Source organism: Phyllostomus discolor, chromosome 4, assembly GCF_004126475.2.
Source record: "Phyllostomus discolor isolate MPI-MPIP mPhyDis1 chromosome 4, mPhyDis1.pri.v3, whole genome shotgun sequence".
Classification (NCBI taxonomy): Eukaryota; Metazoa; Chordata; class Mammalia; order Chiroptera; family Phyllostomidae; genus Phyllostomus; species Phyllostomus discolor.
The window spans coordinates 198,952,366-198,967,496 of NC_040906.2; the positions used below are offsets into that span (position 1 = coordinate 198,952,366).

At 42.8% G+C, this 15,131-nt stretch overlaps 2 protein-coding genes across 7 annotated transcripts in view; one reads left to right on the forward strand and one right to left on the reverse strand.

Moving 5' to 3' along the window:
• The window catches only part of RMND1 (required for meiotic nuclear division 1 homolog), a 43,192-nt gene extending 40,754 nt beyond the window's left edge, over nucleotides 1-2,438 (reverse strand). The window contains exon 1 of one of the 3 annotated variants that reach the window (XM_028510837.2): nucleotides 1,994-2,438. The gene's annotated coding sequence lies outside the window, so the exon portion shown is untranslated. Of the gene's footprint in view, nucleotides 1-1,535; nucleotides 1,695-1,754; nucleotides 1,879-1,993 lie in introns of those variants that run through there. The other 2 variants (XM_036024898.1, XM_028510836.2) reach the window with 2 other exon arrangements.
• On the forward strand, nucleotides 2,146-14,838 carry ARMT1 (acidic residue methyltransferase 1). 4 transcript variants are annotated; one of them, XM_028510838.2, is made up of 5 exons: nucleotides 2,146-2,315; nucleotides 4,627-4,732; nucleotides 5,370-5,614; nucleotides 10,012-10,177; nucleotides 13,119-14,838. In XM_028510838.2, the coding sequence occupies exons 1-5, from the start codon at nucleotides 2,272-2,274 to the stop codon at nucleotides 13,884-13,886; spliced, it is 1,329 nt and encodes a 442-aa protein (XP_028366639.1). In that variant the 5' UTR covers nucleotides 2,146-2,271; the 3' UTR covers nucleotides 13,887-14,838. The 4 variants fall into 4 exon arrangements, with proteins under 4 accessions (XP_028366639.1, XP_035880793.1, XP_035880792.1 ...); XM_036024900.1 differs by having other exon boundaries at nucleotides 2,162-2,268; XM_036024899.1 differs by having other exon boundaries at nucleotides 2,203-2,310.
• Nucleotides 14,839-15,131: the final 293 nt, after the last annotated feature.

Genomic DNA, 15,131 nt, shown 5'->3' on the forward strand with positions numbered 1-15,131 from the left:
CACCAAAACCCACTTGTCAAGGCCACCAATAGCCTCCATATCCCTAAGTCCAATGCTCGCTTCTCTGTCTGTTTTACCTGCCTTATCAGCAACATCTGATACAGTTGATCCCTCCACCCACCTGAAGAACCTTCTTCTCTTGGCTTCTAGGAGACCACACTGACAACTCACCCACCACAATGGCTGCACCTTTGGTCTCTTGCTGGTTTCTCAACCCCTCAAAAATGGAATGAGCCAAGGCTCGTTATTTGGGCCACTTCTTTATTCTCAGATCTTGATGATCTCACCTGGTCTCATGGTCTTCTATACCATCCTACACATGGATACCAAATACTCATCTCTATTCTCCTTCACATAAAAAATGTAACATGCTCAAAAGTCAGCTTCTGAAATCTTCCTACAAATCCTATTCTTCCCACAGTCTCCGCCATTCATGAAATAGCAATCACATCCTTATCTTTGCTAAGGCCAAAGACCTGGAGTCCACCTTGACTCTTCCGTTCATTCTCCACACCCAATCTATCAGCAAACTCCACTGGCTTTATTCCAACTAGTTCTCACCATCAACACTGCTCCCACCCTGGTCCAAGTTGCTGTCTTTCCCAAAGATTATTGTAATAGCCCCCTATCTTATGTTCCCGCTTCTGGTCTTGGCCTCTTACAGATTTCTTCTCAACACAGCAACCAGAAGTGATCCTTTGAAAACGTGTAAGTCAGGTCACATCTTTCCTTTGTATGAAATTTGACAATGGTCTCATGTTTCAGTTGAAATAAAAGCCAAAGATCTTAAAATAGCTTGTGTGGCCCTGCATTCTCTGGTTCTTTATCCCACTCTAACTAATCTCCTACAGCTCTTTCCCTTGCTCATTTTGCTCCAGTCACTCTGCCCCCTGGATCTTTGCATTTATTGTTCCTTAAGCTCTTTTCCCAGGTATCTGTGAGCCTTGGCTCAAACCTCCTACCCAGGAAGTCTTCCCCAACCAGTGCATTTAAAGCGCAATCAGCACCACTCTCTACCTTCCACCCCTGTATATTTCTCCATTGCATTTAACATCACTTGCATGCCTAGTATTTTTAATTTGTTAATTCATGCAACAAATGTGAACTGAGTTCCTATCATGTGGTAGACACTGTCCTACTCGTTGAAAATACAGGAAAATAGACAGAAATCCCTACCTTTTGAACCTTACATCACACTGGGGTGACAGACCAATGGTAAATCGGCACAATACATATTAAACAGTGACGATGCTAGGAGGAAAAATAGAAGCGGGAGGGACAGAGCAGTTTCTCTCCCTTTTCAGTTTCTGAGAATTGAGCTTTGTCTTTGGTTCATACTCTGTCTCCCGTGACCATAGTGCCCAGCACACTGTAGGTCGTATTTTTTTGGGTATGAAGTACAAAGCAGCTACTCAGTTCATGGGCACATTTTCTACTTAAGAAGACACTATCATCTGGGCTATGATTCAATGGCTAAGTGGCACTAATCTTCGGGAACATATCTTCCAATTCTTTAAACTCAAAAGTTGTATTACCTTTGCAGTTACCGCTATACACTGGCTCAAAGACGTTTCGTAATTGTTTGTGGATTGAGTGCTTTTAACTCCCAGCTAAATCGACCAAAGATCACTGTTAGGGGACCACAGAGGTTCCGGTGAAACGTGCGACGCGAGAGGTTCAGGTCGGGCAGGAGCAAAGGCGGGGGACCACCGTGCAGGGCCACACAAATGTCTAGGGTAAGGCAGTGCACTAACCTCGCCGCCGGAAGAGAAGAGGGACGCGCCAAAGGGGCAAACTTCCGCCGCCTGGCTGCAGCCTCACCTTGCCCCAAGCCACACTCCTCCAGTACTGAGGCCTCTCCCAGCGCCCGGCACTGCGCAGGCGCATAGGATTGTGGGCTCAGCAGTGCGCGAGCCGCCCTGTCCACGTGACTGCCAGACAACGTGACCCGCGCCGGCTTGACCTTTTCCGCTCCCTAGTGTCTGGGACCTACCGGTTCCTGCTTGCTTCCGCCTTCCGCCCTGCTTCCTTATTCCGCTTCTCCTGCTGCCCTTCGCTTTCCCCGCCTTCGTCCCCGGAAGATCTCCCAGGCCTCCAGCCGGTCATTGTTTGTCTGTCCCTGGGGCACCAAATAAAGTTTCTTTGTTCAAAAGCATTTTTTTTTTTTTGAGCACTGGAGCCCGCCTGCCTCAGCTCCTCCCCCGCGGCCGCACCGCCTCTTGTCCTGCGGCGGGGGAGATCCGAGCGTTGGCGCGGGGAACCGGGAAGGTGATGATGGCGGGGCTGCCGGCGTCTCTCTCCGGACAGGACGTAGGGTTTGTGTCGCTTTCTTCTTCGCTCAGCCCCTCGGCCCCTTTACCTCGTCCCCACTTTCGTGTAAAGCCCGGCCTCGCGGGGAAGCTGCGGCGGGCGGAACGCCGCCCGCTCGCCCCCGGCTGCGAGTTCAGTTCTGCCGTTGGGCTCCGCTTCCCCGGGGGCTGCGGCGGGGACTCGCGCGGAGGCGGGCGCGAGGCAGGCCGGAGGCTTGAGTCTCCTGGTTGTGGCCGCTCGCCGGGCTCGAGACTCGGATCGGCGTTGCAGCATCTTTCTCGGGGTGCTTTCGTGGCCTCTTTTCTTAACACCGACACGGACTTCGAGCTCGGGCTGAAATCCTCCAGTTACCCCACCTCTCCCTGCAGTGATCATTTAAACATTTAATAGGTTTATATTAATTTGTATTGGGCAGTTCACTTGTTTTTAAAATGGTTTGTTCCTTTTTTTTTTTTTTTTTTAACTCCCGCTTGATTCCCGTGAGAGTTTATTATGCCTCTTCTGCCCTCCTTTCTGGGTATTGCAGAGAGCGTGGCTTCAATGTTGCAATAAACGCAGTTTGGGGGGAGGGGTGTTAAAAGTCTCTGCAAAAATTAGGAATCTCTGATCTATGGAGAAATGTGTTTCTTCTGTTGCCTATCAGATTAATTCATAATCCCACTATAAAACGTGCAGATTACTTTTTAGACATCGTGTGGATCACCGTAAAAAATATCCATTTGTATAAATTGAATGGCCAAATTTATATTTGACATACGTCCCTACTCCAAAATACTGCGAAACACAAGAATTCTTACAACAAAGTGACTTGACCAGGAGAAGATTGAGGCCTGAGAGGTACTAGTGGCCCAAAATTTAAGCGGGCACTCAGGTTGTGCAAACACAGGGGGTGTGTGTTTGCTTCAAGTTTGAGCCCCAGGCTCTTTTGGACTCATGGTAAAGTTCTGATCTGGGACCTTGTTGCCCCAGCCTTCAGGCCTCTGAGGAAATTTAGTAGCTGGAAAAACAGCAATACGCAGTTTCCAGTTAACAGTTAAGTACAGTCTTCCAAGAACTGTCACTTCTTTTTGTATCAACTGCCTTGGAAAACTGGAGTGTCAGTTCATTTAATATTCCTACTCTTCTTCCAAGGAATTAGTGGTGATTTTAAAGGTTAAATTCTGGTCACAGTAGTAATTACACCTGTTAAAACCTAATCACTGTTTAGGTTACTCAAGTGCCACAAAATCAGTATTTTGTGATTTTTTTTTTTACTATATATAATTTTATAGCTATCATTTGAGGAAACCTTGAAAAACTGAAGAGTGTAACCCAATATTTTTCAAAAACTTCAGTAAGATATTTGAGTTTTTTGTATGTGTGATGATCCCAAGTTAAAATTAGAATAGGTGATTCTGCAGGGGTATTTTCAAAATTACTGTCAACTTTGTTTTTACTTTGCCTCTGATGATCTGAAAGTAGAAGTGAAATGATCAGCTAAGTTTTGTGCTCTATTTAAAAAGTCTGCACAGAATTTCACCACTTACTGAGACCTGTGTTTTCTTTGTCATGTATTTTCTTTAAAAACTAATTACATTTAAAATGATAATCTGTAAATCTTGGTTTTTGTATGTCTAAAATCAGGACTATTGTTAATTTTTTTTCTATGCAAGTATACTCAAGTTTTTCCTTATTTCTAACTTTCTTTGATACTATTTTTTTGGTTGGGAATGTGAGGTGGTAACATGCCTTGATTTTGTTTAGGGACAAAACAGGGTGGAAGGAATAATTGTGCAGGTAGAGAAGGCGGCAGGAAAAGCCTTTGAAAATTAAAATTGTCTAAGAGAAAATAAGCAGGTTCAAACCCATCTTTCTTTATGTTTTTCTAGCACAGTAGAGTCTTTAGGCCATTTTACATCCTCGTCTCATTCATTTTTCTAAGTAGGCAATATGTCACTTAGTAATTGACATTGGAGGAGAGAACCTATTTGATTTTTAGGGTGATTCTTTTTCTGTCCTAGTCACATTGTTAAAACTACTTTCTGACTAGGGAAAATAAAGGGAATAGAATGGGAAAGGTAAGAATGATTTAGTAAACTCCAGGGGAGAATCAGATTAGAGTCACAAACTGCTCAGCTTTGATGACATACCAGAGAACTTTTAAGATTTTCCTGTGTCTTAATGTAGTGTCCAGACATTGTTGGTTTTCCTTATATTGGTTGCATGGACAGGAATTTTAATTTAAATAGGGTGATTCAGAAACTGAAAGATGACCCATCTTCTAGTATTAATGCTACTAAGTAATATATTAATTATGTTTGTGACTCTCTCTTCTAGATCATTTGCATATCTTACAATTAAAGACCGAATACCACAGATCTTAACCAAGGCTATTGATACATTGCATCGACATAAAAGTGAAATTTTTGAGAAACATGGAGAGGTATGAAATTATTTGAATTTTAATTATTTTCTTAAATCTTTTAACAGAAACATAGTAAGCAGTTCCCCCTCTGTGATAATGGTCATCTCACTTGTAGATAATGAAAGGATTCTTGTTCATAAGATGAAACTTAAAAAAAAAAACAATAGATAAGAAGGATAATGTTGTATATCTGGGTGTGTACTTTGATTTTCAGCTTAAGAATTCTAAATTTAACCCTGACCTGTGTGGCTCAGTTGGTTGGGCCTCTTTTCTCAAAGCAGAAGCTTGTTGGTTTACTTCCTGGTCAGGGCACACACCCGGGTTGTGGTTGGGTCACCCATGGAGGTGCACAGGAGAGGCACCCAGCCTCTCCATGTTTCTCTCCTCTTCCTCCCTCCCTTCCCCCCTCTAAAAGTAAATAAAAACTTATAAAAGATTCTAAATGTAAGTGTTTATACTAGTTTGTGAAGACATAACATGTAATTGGGTGATATAGTATTTTTTCCTTCTTAAGTATAAGTCCATAAAAATGTGTTACTTTAAGGGAATCATTTATATATTATATGTAAAGCATTTATATATACAATTTAATTACTTGTATATAGATTATGTATATATTTTTAAATATATAAATGTTTCTTCCATATTTCTGCAGAAAGGCATGGAAGCGGAAAAGAAAGCTATTTCTCTTCTTTCTAAATTGCGGAATGAATTACAAACAGATAAGCCAATTACCCCCTTGGTTGAGAAGTTTGCTGATACTGACATATGGAATCAGTACCTAGAATATCAACAGAGTCTTTTAAATGAAAGTGATGGAAAACCAAGGTGGTTCCACTCACCGTGGCTATTTGTGGAATGCTACCTGTATCGTAGAATTCATGAAGCAGTTATCCAGAGGTAAGTAGATAATCATCGAGTAATTGTTTAGATAGTTTATTCTCTTTTTGAGGTGATAAAGCGGTAAGTTTAAAAATAGAAACCAGTGCAAACCTGCATTCAGGTCAGCAGGTATTAACTGCATTGCTGGACACTCTGCAGATGTCACCGCTGGGCCGGAACGAGTTGGAAATTTTTATGAAGATACTTTTCTTCTAGAGTGAAATAAATTGTACCTGTTAAGGAAAAAATGTTAATTGGAAATAATTACTTATTTAAAAATTAAGACGGGACAAAGTAAGCGTGTTTTGTTTAAAAAATAGATAACATGTCAGTTTGGGATAAAGGAATCAACAGAGCAGTGAATCAGTCTGTTGTTTTAGCACTGCCTTAATCTCGAGCCCTGTTTTAGTTATGTATTTATTTTTAAATTGATTTTGCAAAGAGGAAAGGGGAGAGAGAAGCACTAGTTTTTTTTACTCTTACTGTGCATTCATTGGTTAATCCTTGTGTGATCCCTCACTGGGGGTGGAACCCATGACCTTGACGAACTGGGACGACCCTCTAACCACCTGAGCTGCCTGGACAGGGCCTTTTTTTCTTTTCTTTCTTTTGTTTTTTAATGACTAGATTAGAAAAAGACTAAAGGTTAAACAAACATTCTAAATAACTTTTTATACACTTGTGTATATCAATTTATTTTTCCTAAAAAATTCTGATGAACTGATTTAATAGAGCAGAAGAAAAGGTAACGTGGATTGTTCTTTTAGCTCACAGGTTAAAAAATACAGATTTGCAGCATGAGAGGAATCTTTTGGTGTCTGTCTGAATATAGCATAGGATGATTTAAAGCAGTCAGTCAAACCAGCACTAAAAGTAAAATTAAAAAATAATTTTAGGAAACATGCATAAATTTGAGTCTGTTCATTAGCTTTTTCTGTCATAATCTCTATAAATATAATTTATTGATTTTGCTGAATAAGTATGTTTTAGGACTTCAGTTCTAAAAGCAAAACATACTACGTGTTAAAAGTCTAGCCTAGTCCCTGGCACACAGAAGCAGCCAGGCAGAAGACTGTAGCTGATAGTAGGGGTGTCGCACGTTGAGTCCCACCTACGTTCCAGTTACTTTGCGGCTCAGTGAAGCGTAGGTGGTGTTATGGTTTCCATCTTACAGGTGAGGAGTCTGAGGCCCAGAGAGGCGAACAGCTTGTGCAGGGTTACCTGACTAATAGGTGGCAGAGCCAGTATTGAGCTCCGTCTGTGTACATGTGATGAGAGCCCTCGTCAGATGTTTTCCCAAGCGGCACATTTGCATGTATGTCAGGAACAAGGGTTAGTCTGAAATTCTGGGTGTGTGTTTTATGATTTGCAAACTTACCCGTATTAGCCAAAGATGCTGAGGGGTTGAAAGACTGGGTGATGGAGTTTGGTTTAGTGGAGTGTGGAAGTTGGAAGAACAAGATGAATGTCGTTTCTGAGTTTTATTTTAGAGGTGGATCAGGTCAGAGAATAAAAAAAATCTAGAGCAGAAGTTCACAAACCCATCTGCATGTAACCCAGTTGGGGAGAATTTTTTTATATATGCAGAATTTGAAGTCGCTATATTAAAAGAAATAACGGATGATTTAGTTTTTCGGTGGTGGGGCCTGGGCATCCGGTTTTCTTGGCACATGTCAGAGTCCGCACAGCCTGGGCCGACGTCTGCTGGACAAACAGAGCTTCTTAAAAGGGGCAGAGGCAGAATTAGCTCCGAGTTCCAGGGATGAGAATACCAGTCGGCAGGGGATGTAGCCCCCTCTCCTACGCCAGTCCCCTGGCAGGTACCTGAGGGTGCGGGTTTGTGTGGCCGTGCCCCAGAGAGCGCTCAGGTCACAGGGCAGTGAAAGGGGGAGCCGGCCCACAGCAGCACCGGCCCGCGAGGCCCGCGAGTCGTTTCCAGGTGTCCGCTTCGTCAGGGCTCTTGCAGGAGGAATTCCTGTCCTGACAGCTCCCAAGCGACCAAAAGAAGTTTTAGGTTTTTCAAACTTTTGCAGGATCCCATCACAGCTGCTCAGGGATAACCAGCCACTGTCCTGACCTGTGTGTGTTTGGCCTGTTTTTTAATTTCGTTTAAATGAAATTACATGGAGTGTAGTTTTGTATCTGGTTTCTCTCCCTCTGCATGACGTTGATGAGATGCATCTATTGATCCATTATTTGCATATAACTGTAAATCATTCGTTTTCATAGCTACATCGTGTTGCAGTGTGTGAACACACCACACTGTTTACCTGTTCTCTTGTTGATGGGTATTTGAGTGGTGCCCAGTTCGGGGTTCTTAGGAAGAATGCTGCTGCGAACACTCAAACGCGTGTTTTGGCGAACATCTGTGCGTGCTTATTTCTGCTGAGTACGTACCTAGGAGTGAACCACTGGGTCATAGTGTATGCACATACGCAGCTTCATAGATTCTAAAATAGCAAACATTTAAACATCGGAAATCGTGTATAGTTTAAGTGAGTTCACTTTCTTAAATAACAAGAAATAAAGCTTATTCTTAATAGGAGGTGTGACTTGAATGAATGATTTGTTAGTAAACCCCTAGAGCACAGTTTGGCAAACTTTTCGGTGTAGTATATATACATTTCAGACAGTATACATTTTCGGCTGTAGGGCCCCGTGGTCTTTGTTGTGACCACGGCTACTCAGCTGTGTCACTGCAGTGCAGCGGCAGCCCCCCGTGTCGCAGAGATGGGTGAGTGTGGCTGGGTTCCAGTTAAACTTCATTCACGGACACTGAGGTTTTGATTTCGTGTGTCATGGAATATTCTTTTGGCTGTTTCCAACCGTTCAAAAATGTGAAACCATCCTTAGCTTGTGGGTCATGCAGAACAGGTGGTGGGCCAGATCGGCTCTGCAAGCCCTCGTTCGCTGCCCCCAACACGTGACCCTGTGCATCCAAGTCATTTCTAGCCTTTTAAGTCGCCTTGAGAGACTGACTTATTTCAGCAATGCTGCCATTGCTAAAATCGCCTTCTAATTCTTTGGAACTTTTTCAGAGCCAGTGCACAATCCTCAAAAAGGATGTTAGTCTCATTTTTTTTAGTTACTCCTCATTTTTGACCAAAAATGTTTTTTACTCTATTTGATTAACACACTTCTACTGAAATTGCTCTGAGTGACTTTTGGCTGTTTCCAAAAAGAAAAGAACTCCAAAGGATGAAGACACGCTGTCACTGGCAGGACGTTTAATAACGTGCCACGGGTTCTGAGGAAGATTCCAGAGGAGGAGTTCCAGAGGTGCGTTGAGCAATGGCAGCATCCTGGGATGAGGGTGCCCCCCCGGGGACTGGCTGGAAGGAGGCGGCGGTCGTTTGCATGTGGGCGTTCTGGTAGGTGGTGGTTTCTTCGGCGGTCCCGCGACTCAGCCGCACTGTTCTTCCCCTAATGTGCGTGACCCCTGGGTAGACTAGCTAATTTAGGGGTTCACATAATCTGAATGTCGTTCATAGTTGATTCTGAAAAGGCTATTCTGTCAGCATTTATGGTTCCCTAGTTATGTTTTTCTTGGGCTGGTATGAATATTATTTGAACTCTCGTTGGACAGCATGAAGATGTAGCCATGGCACGCACATCACCATTGGTCAGACTCAGCTTGGGAGTAAACGTTGTCGGGGAAAAAAGTAAATGAAACACCTACACATAAATGATCAAAATTGGTCATAATAAAATTTATGTTGTATTATCTCATTTATCTTAAGTATTGTCCCATAATGCTTCTGTTTGACTGATTACTACGTTACGTTCAAATATTCTGTTTATGTCCGTATGTTACTTGGGACCTGCCACATTGAGCACCCCCAAAAATGTTTGTTAAAGTAAAGGAATTGTCTTGAAATTTTCTCTTTCTCCTTTTGCCTTAGAAACCCTACCGGGTAAATAATTATTTTAAGATGTTATTTATTTACTTTTAGAGAGTGGGGAAGGGAGAGAGAAAGAGAAGGAGAGAAACACTGATGTGGAGAGATGCCTCCCACGTGCCCTCATCTTGGGACCTGGCCCGAAACCCAGGCATGTGCCCGGACTGGGAATCGAACTGGAGACCTTTCAGTTTGTAGGCTGGTGCTCAGTCCACTGAGCCACACCAGTCAAAGCTGAATAATTATGAATATAGTCATTAGTTATTTAAATACTTCTAGTAAAATATTTGATTAGGGAACTTTTGACAATTAAAATGAGTTGGGGGGATTTTGTGTACTTTGATTATTGTTGTGTAACGTAACTTGATCTATGTTATATCTAGTGCCTATTACCAGTAATTTTTGAGACCAAATGCTGATATTTTCTTTCCTTTAAAGAATCGCAGTTACTCAAATGGGTGGGGAAGAAAGGTATGGTTACATAAATGTTTCACTTATGTTTTTCTTTTACTTTAGTCCACCAATCGATGACTTTGATGTGTTCAGAGAATCAAAAGAGCAAAACTTCTTTGAGTCACAGGAACCTATCATGGCTTTATGTATTCACCTGCAAGAGTTAAAGAAAACTATTGAAGACCTAGGTGAAAATCAGCTGAAAAATGAGTTTTTTAAACTTCTTCAGGTAAATGTGATAATTAATCTCCTGAGTATATTCATTTATACAAATAGTTAAAGAAGAGACTGGTACACATTTAACAACAAAGCATGTATATATATTGTCATATTAGTCATAATTGATCATTTGTCATTTTAGTAGTATTATTTAAGAGATGGAAAATCCATATAATCTCTTGAAAATGGGTTTTGAAATCTCTTCTACCCCAATTGGAGGTGATTTTAGTGGCTTCGTAGCTTCTGTCATTCTTGAGAGAAAACTTTAGTCATTTGGTCAGCCCAGCTCGCCTTGGGCTTGAATGCTGGCTTTGCAAAGCTCTTGTTTGCGGTTGGACCTGAGGCAGGTTACTCAGTGTCTCTGAGTTAACTTCCTCATCCTCTTAAGTGAGGGTGGTGCTGTGCGCCTTGGAACTTGGCGTGGGAAACTGGGTTCACCCCTGTGAGTGCTGCACAGCGTGGGACGCAGAATGTGCTCTCATCATCGTCGGGTAGAAACAGTGCGCTACTTAACGTGGTGTTACTACATTTCTTCCTTTGTCTTAAGTTTAGTTTTAATTCTCATTCCAAAAGTCCTTAAATTTATGTTACTAGGAGCAGCACTGTTTGAAAATGTCTAGTTCTACACAGTAATACCCCAGCCCTCACTTCCTAGGAAAAGTGAGAAACGTTTCCAGAAAAGGATGTTAGAAAATGTCATAAAGAGCAATAAAGCAGGGGAAGGGGCAGGAGTAAAGAGGGCTGCCAGGGAGGGGCGTGCTCGGACGGTGACTCGGGGAAAGACCTGAAACAGGTGAAGGAGAAGGCCCCCGGGGGCGTGTGGGGGGGGGGAGCACTCCCCCTGAGGGCTGGAGTGGGGAGCCTGCCGGTGTGTGAGAGCTGGAGGGGACCCTGTAGGAAATGAGAGCGGTCAGAGGGGAGGGGCTGGAAGGGCCTCAGAACGCCGAGTAAGCCAAGGGAAAGACTTGGGTTGGATTCCTAATGTGAAGGGGAGAGCTACTGGAGAGTTTGGATCAGAGGAGTAACATTAAATGGCTTGTTTCAAGGGCTGCTTCCGAGAACAGACTGAAGCGGCTCAGGGTAGAAGCCGAGTTACTAAAGTGACCCGCAGGAGGGGTGACAGGGCCGGGACCGTAGCATAAGAAGTGTTACATGTCACAAGGCTCGGGGTCCCCTTCGGAAGGGGAGGCTTCAGAACGCGCTGACAGGCTGCGGGACAGGCTGCGGGACGTGCCGAAGTCCTGGTGGCACGTGCAGGGCGAGCAGCGGAAGCTGAGTGATGAAGAGGGAGGCTTATTCTGAGTTTGGAAGAAAGGGTGTTGGTTGGGGCATTGCTAACAAACCTAGTAATCCTTTCCCCTCGGAACTGTTCTCTGTGCTTAGCTTAGAATTAAAAAAAAAAGAAAAGCAGCGTGTTGCTCTTCACCCATAGTGGCCCATTCTTTCGTGGTCTTTGAATACGTTCTTTGTCCGTGAGTTACATCGTGAGGAGGAGCACCAGTCTGTTTTCCGTCACCTGCTCCGGCCACCCTGTGCCCAGGAGGGGAGGCCAGAGTCGCTCCCCATCAGCGCTCGTGTCGCCTGCCCAGCAGGCCGACTTCCTGCACGGAGCTCGGGGTTCCAGTTTGCGGGAATACGGATCCGTCTTTAAAAAAAGCCGTAGAACTCTACCTCTGTCCACACGAACATCTTGGTGTCCACGCTGTCCTGCACTTCTCGATGCCAGGCATGTGATGGTGAGGAAGACAGACCAGTCCCTGCTGTCACAGAACTCGTAGTCTGGAGGGCCTGTAGTCAGCCAAGTAAGGGCACAGACGGGAACTAATTACAGACAGGAGAGTGGTGTGAGGGAAGCACGCAGGCGGGCGGCCGGCGGGGACCCTGACCTCAGCTGGGGAGGCCTCTTCCACACCGTCGGTTGTTTCTGCCTCAGGCGTGGACTTACACTGAAAGGAAAATTATAAAGATAAAAATAAGTATGTATATGTGCATGTGTTCATTTACTCTCAAAAATAATATTCTTGGTTGGAATATGCATTTTCCTCTTATTTTGAGTCACAAGAGTAGAGTCTTCTTTGGCTAATATTTATTGAGTACGTCCACATGCCAGCTATTGGGTACACTACTCACACCCATCATGTCCATTCTCATAGTAACTCTACAAAGTAACTACTATTGCTATCCCATTCTTCAGTTACATAACCTGAGCCTTGGAGATCATATGTAATGTACCACTGGTTGTTAATTGGAAACACTGGGATTAGAATCCAGGACTGGCTGATTTCAGAACCTATACTCCTAAACATGTAATTTTAGTTATAGCTTAAAAAAATAGGATTATATGCCATTTCCTACAAAATAAGCTTGAGTATCGTTTCAATTTAAAGTAGAATAATTACTGGAGTTGGAAGGGTCTCTAGACTAAACATCGCCGTGTCCAGTTTCTTTATTTTACAAGTTAGAGAACTAAATCCCAGAGATTGGATTTACTAAAAGAAATTGAGCAGTTTTGCAGGGGCCGTGGGTAGGGGGTGGGTAAAGAGAAGGTGCTAAGGGGAAGAAAGGCACTTTTATTTTTCTCTTGGCAGTGGATTATAAAAGTAAACTTTGCAGCTTATTTTTACAGCATCTGATCATGTTCTCATATCTGCAAGATGCAAAAGCTTTCATTCTGATGAAATGATATGGATCATTAAAATCATTCAAACCAGTTTTTTAAAGTTCACCAAGTATTGGCCAATGAAAGTTTCGGTGTTTTACCTTTTTATGCAATACCGTGTAAACATAGTCTCTGCATTACTAGACTAAGTAGATTTGATGGACGTTTTACATTGAGTTCTATAGAAATGAATTTATGAATACTTGTAGCAACCTTTTCCCCACCCCCACATCCTACATGTTTGTTTGTCACCTAGAAGAAACGTAAATGTTTTGTCCTTTTTCTTTTCCAGATTTCCCTGTGGGGAAACAAGTGTGACCTGTCTCTGTCAGGCGGGGAGACCAGTTCTCAGAAGGTCAACATCATGAATTCTTTGGAAGGCCTGAAACCTCTTATTTTAGTGAATGACACGGAACGACTTTGGTCATTACTTAGCAGTCGCAAGAAAACGAGAGAAGATGTACCTATTACTAGAGTGGATATTGTTCTGGATAATTCTGGCTTTGAACTTGTTACAGATTTAATACTAGCCGATTTCTTGTTGTCTTCTAAACTGGCCACCGAGGTCCACTTTTATGGAAAAACAATCCCGTGGTTTGTGTCTGATACTACCATACATGATTTTAACTGGCTGATCGAGGAAGTGAAACGGTCTGGCCATAAGGGGGTGTCCGGGTGTGGGGTTGACTGGGAAGGCTACGTGAAAGCGGGCAGGTGGGTCTATCACGATCACATGTTCTGGACGCTGCCTCATGCGTTCTGTGCGATGCCTCAGGTTGCTCCTGACTTATACGCCGAACTGCAGAAGGCACACTTAATTTTATTCAAGGGCGATTTGAATTACAGGAAGCTGACGGGGGACAGAAAGTGGGAGTTCACAGTTCCGTTCCACCAGGCTCTGAACGGCTTCCATCCTGCCCCGCTCTGCAGCATCCGCACGTTAAAGGCTGAAACTCAGGTTGGTCTGCTTCCTGGGCAAGGGGAGCAGCTCACAGTTTCCGAGCCCCACTGGCTGACCACTGGGAAGTACGGAATTTTTCAGTTTGATGGTCCGCTCTGACTGGGTTTAGGAACTCGGAGCTGTGCAGAAAGGTCTGACAGGCAGTTTTCCGCCGCAGAGAAGCGGTGTGTGATCTCAGCCACTTGGATGCTTTGCGTTAGCCCTGGGGAGCTTGGCTTCTTGGCGCTCAGTCCCGTGCACTGGATGCCTTTTCCTTTGGACGTTGTGCCCCCTACGTCGTTTTGGAGATAGATGGATTAAGCTAGTTACAGACATTTACATTTTTGTTGGAATCTAAGTAACTTATTTCAGGTTAAATGCATATTTTCAAGTGGTTTTCAGGAGCATACTTTTAATTGGGCAGAAAGCATAATATAAATGAGCAAGTTAACTTCTTAAATTATAATGGTGCATGGTATTTGATATCCTGGGAAGCATGGAATTTTATTTAACTTATTTGGGGCCCTAGAAGCAAGGGCTCTGAGAATACACATCTTAAATACACTTTGTTAGGAGAGAGACGTTTCTTACAACTGTGATATTTGAACACATGAAAGTAAAAATTACCTCATAAGTTAATTGTTATTTTGTCCTTAAATTTTATTTCAATAGCCTGTGTTATTTGCTTGCATTGAGATTTTGATTGACCTTTGGCATGGATGGTAGGAAACACAACACAACAGAATGGGAAAACTGGTATTTGAAGGAAAATGCAGTTACCTTTTATATTCTATTTGTGATACCTATAATCAACAAATACATTATTTTTAACAGACAAGTGTTTTAAAGGAACAGATTTTTAGATTGTTCTGCAGTTTTAAAAATGCTTTAGAGAGGAAAGAACTTGTGTACTGAATTTGGAGTCAATTCATTTTTTATATTCTTACACATTTATTGGTGACTGTCAGATCTTAAAAACAGTGTCTTTCAGCTCAGTTGCTTTTGCAGGTGAAATTGGAAAAACCTGGGAATGTTTTCTCACACTAAAAAAATAAAACGAATTGTACCGAGAGTCACGTTGGTTTTCTTTTCCAAGGGGAGCAGGTCAGGAAGGGAAGACTTAAGATGAGGTTCATATGAAGGAGCAACTCAGTGTGTTGCAGAAGGTGCCAAAGCAGCTTTTAAGTTGAATCACTTAAATGAAGCTGTTGTGTATGCCTTTAAGTGTTTAACGTTTTTTTGGTAAAATGTTTATATAAACCTGCACATTTAAAATTTACCCTTTCCTTGTCTATGTGTGTTCCTGTTGTAAACATTAAGTTACTTAAACATTGAGTGTCTTGGAATTATTTTTAAAAAATTTTT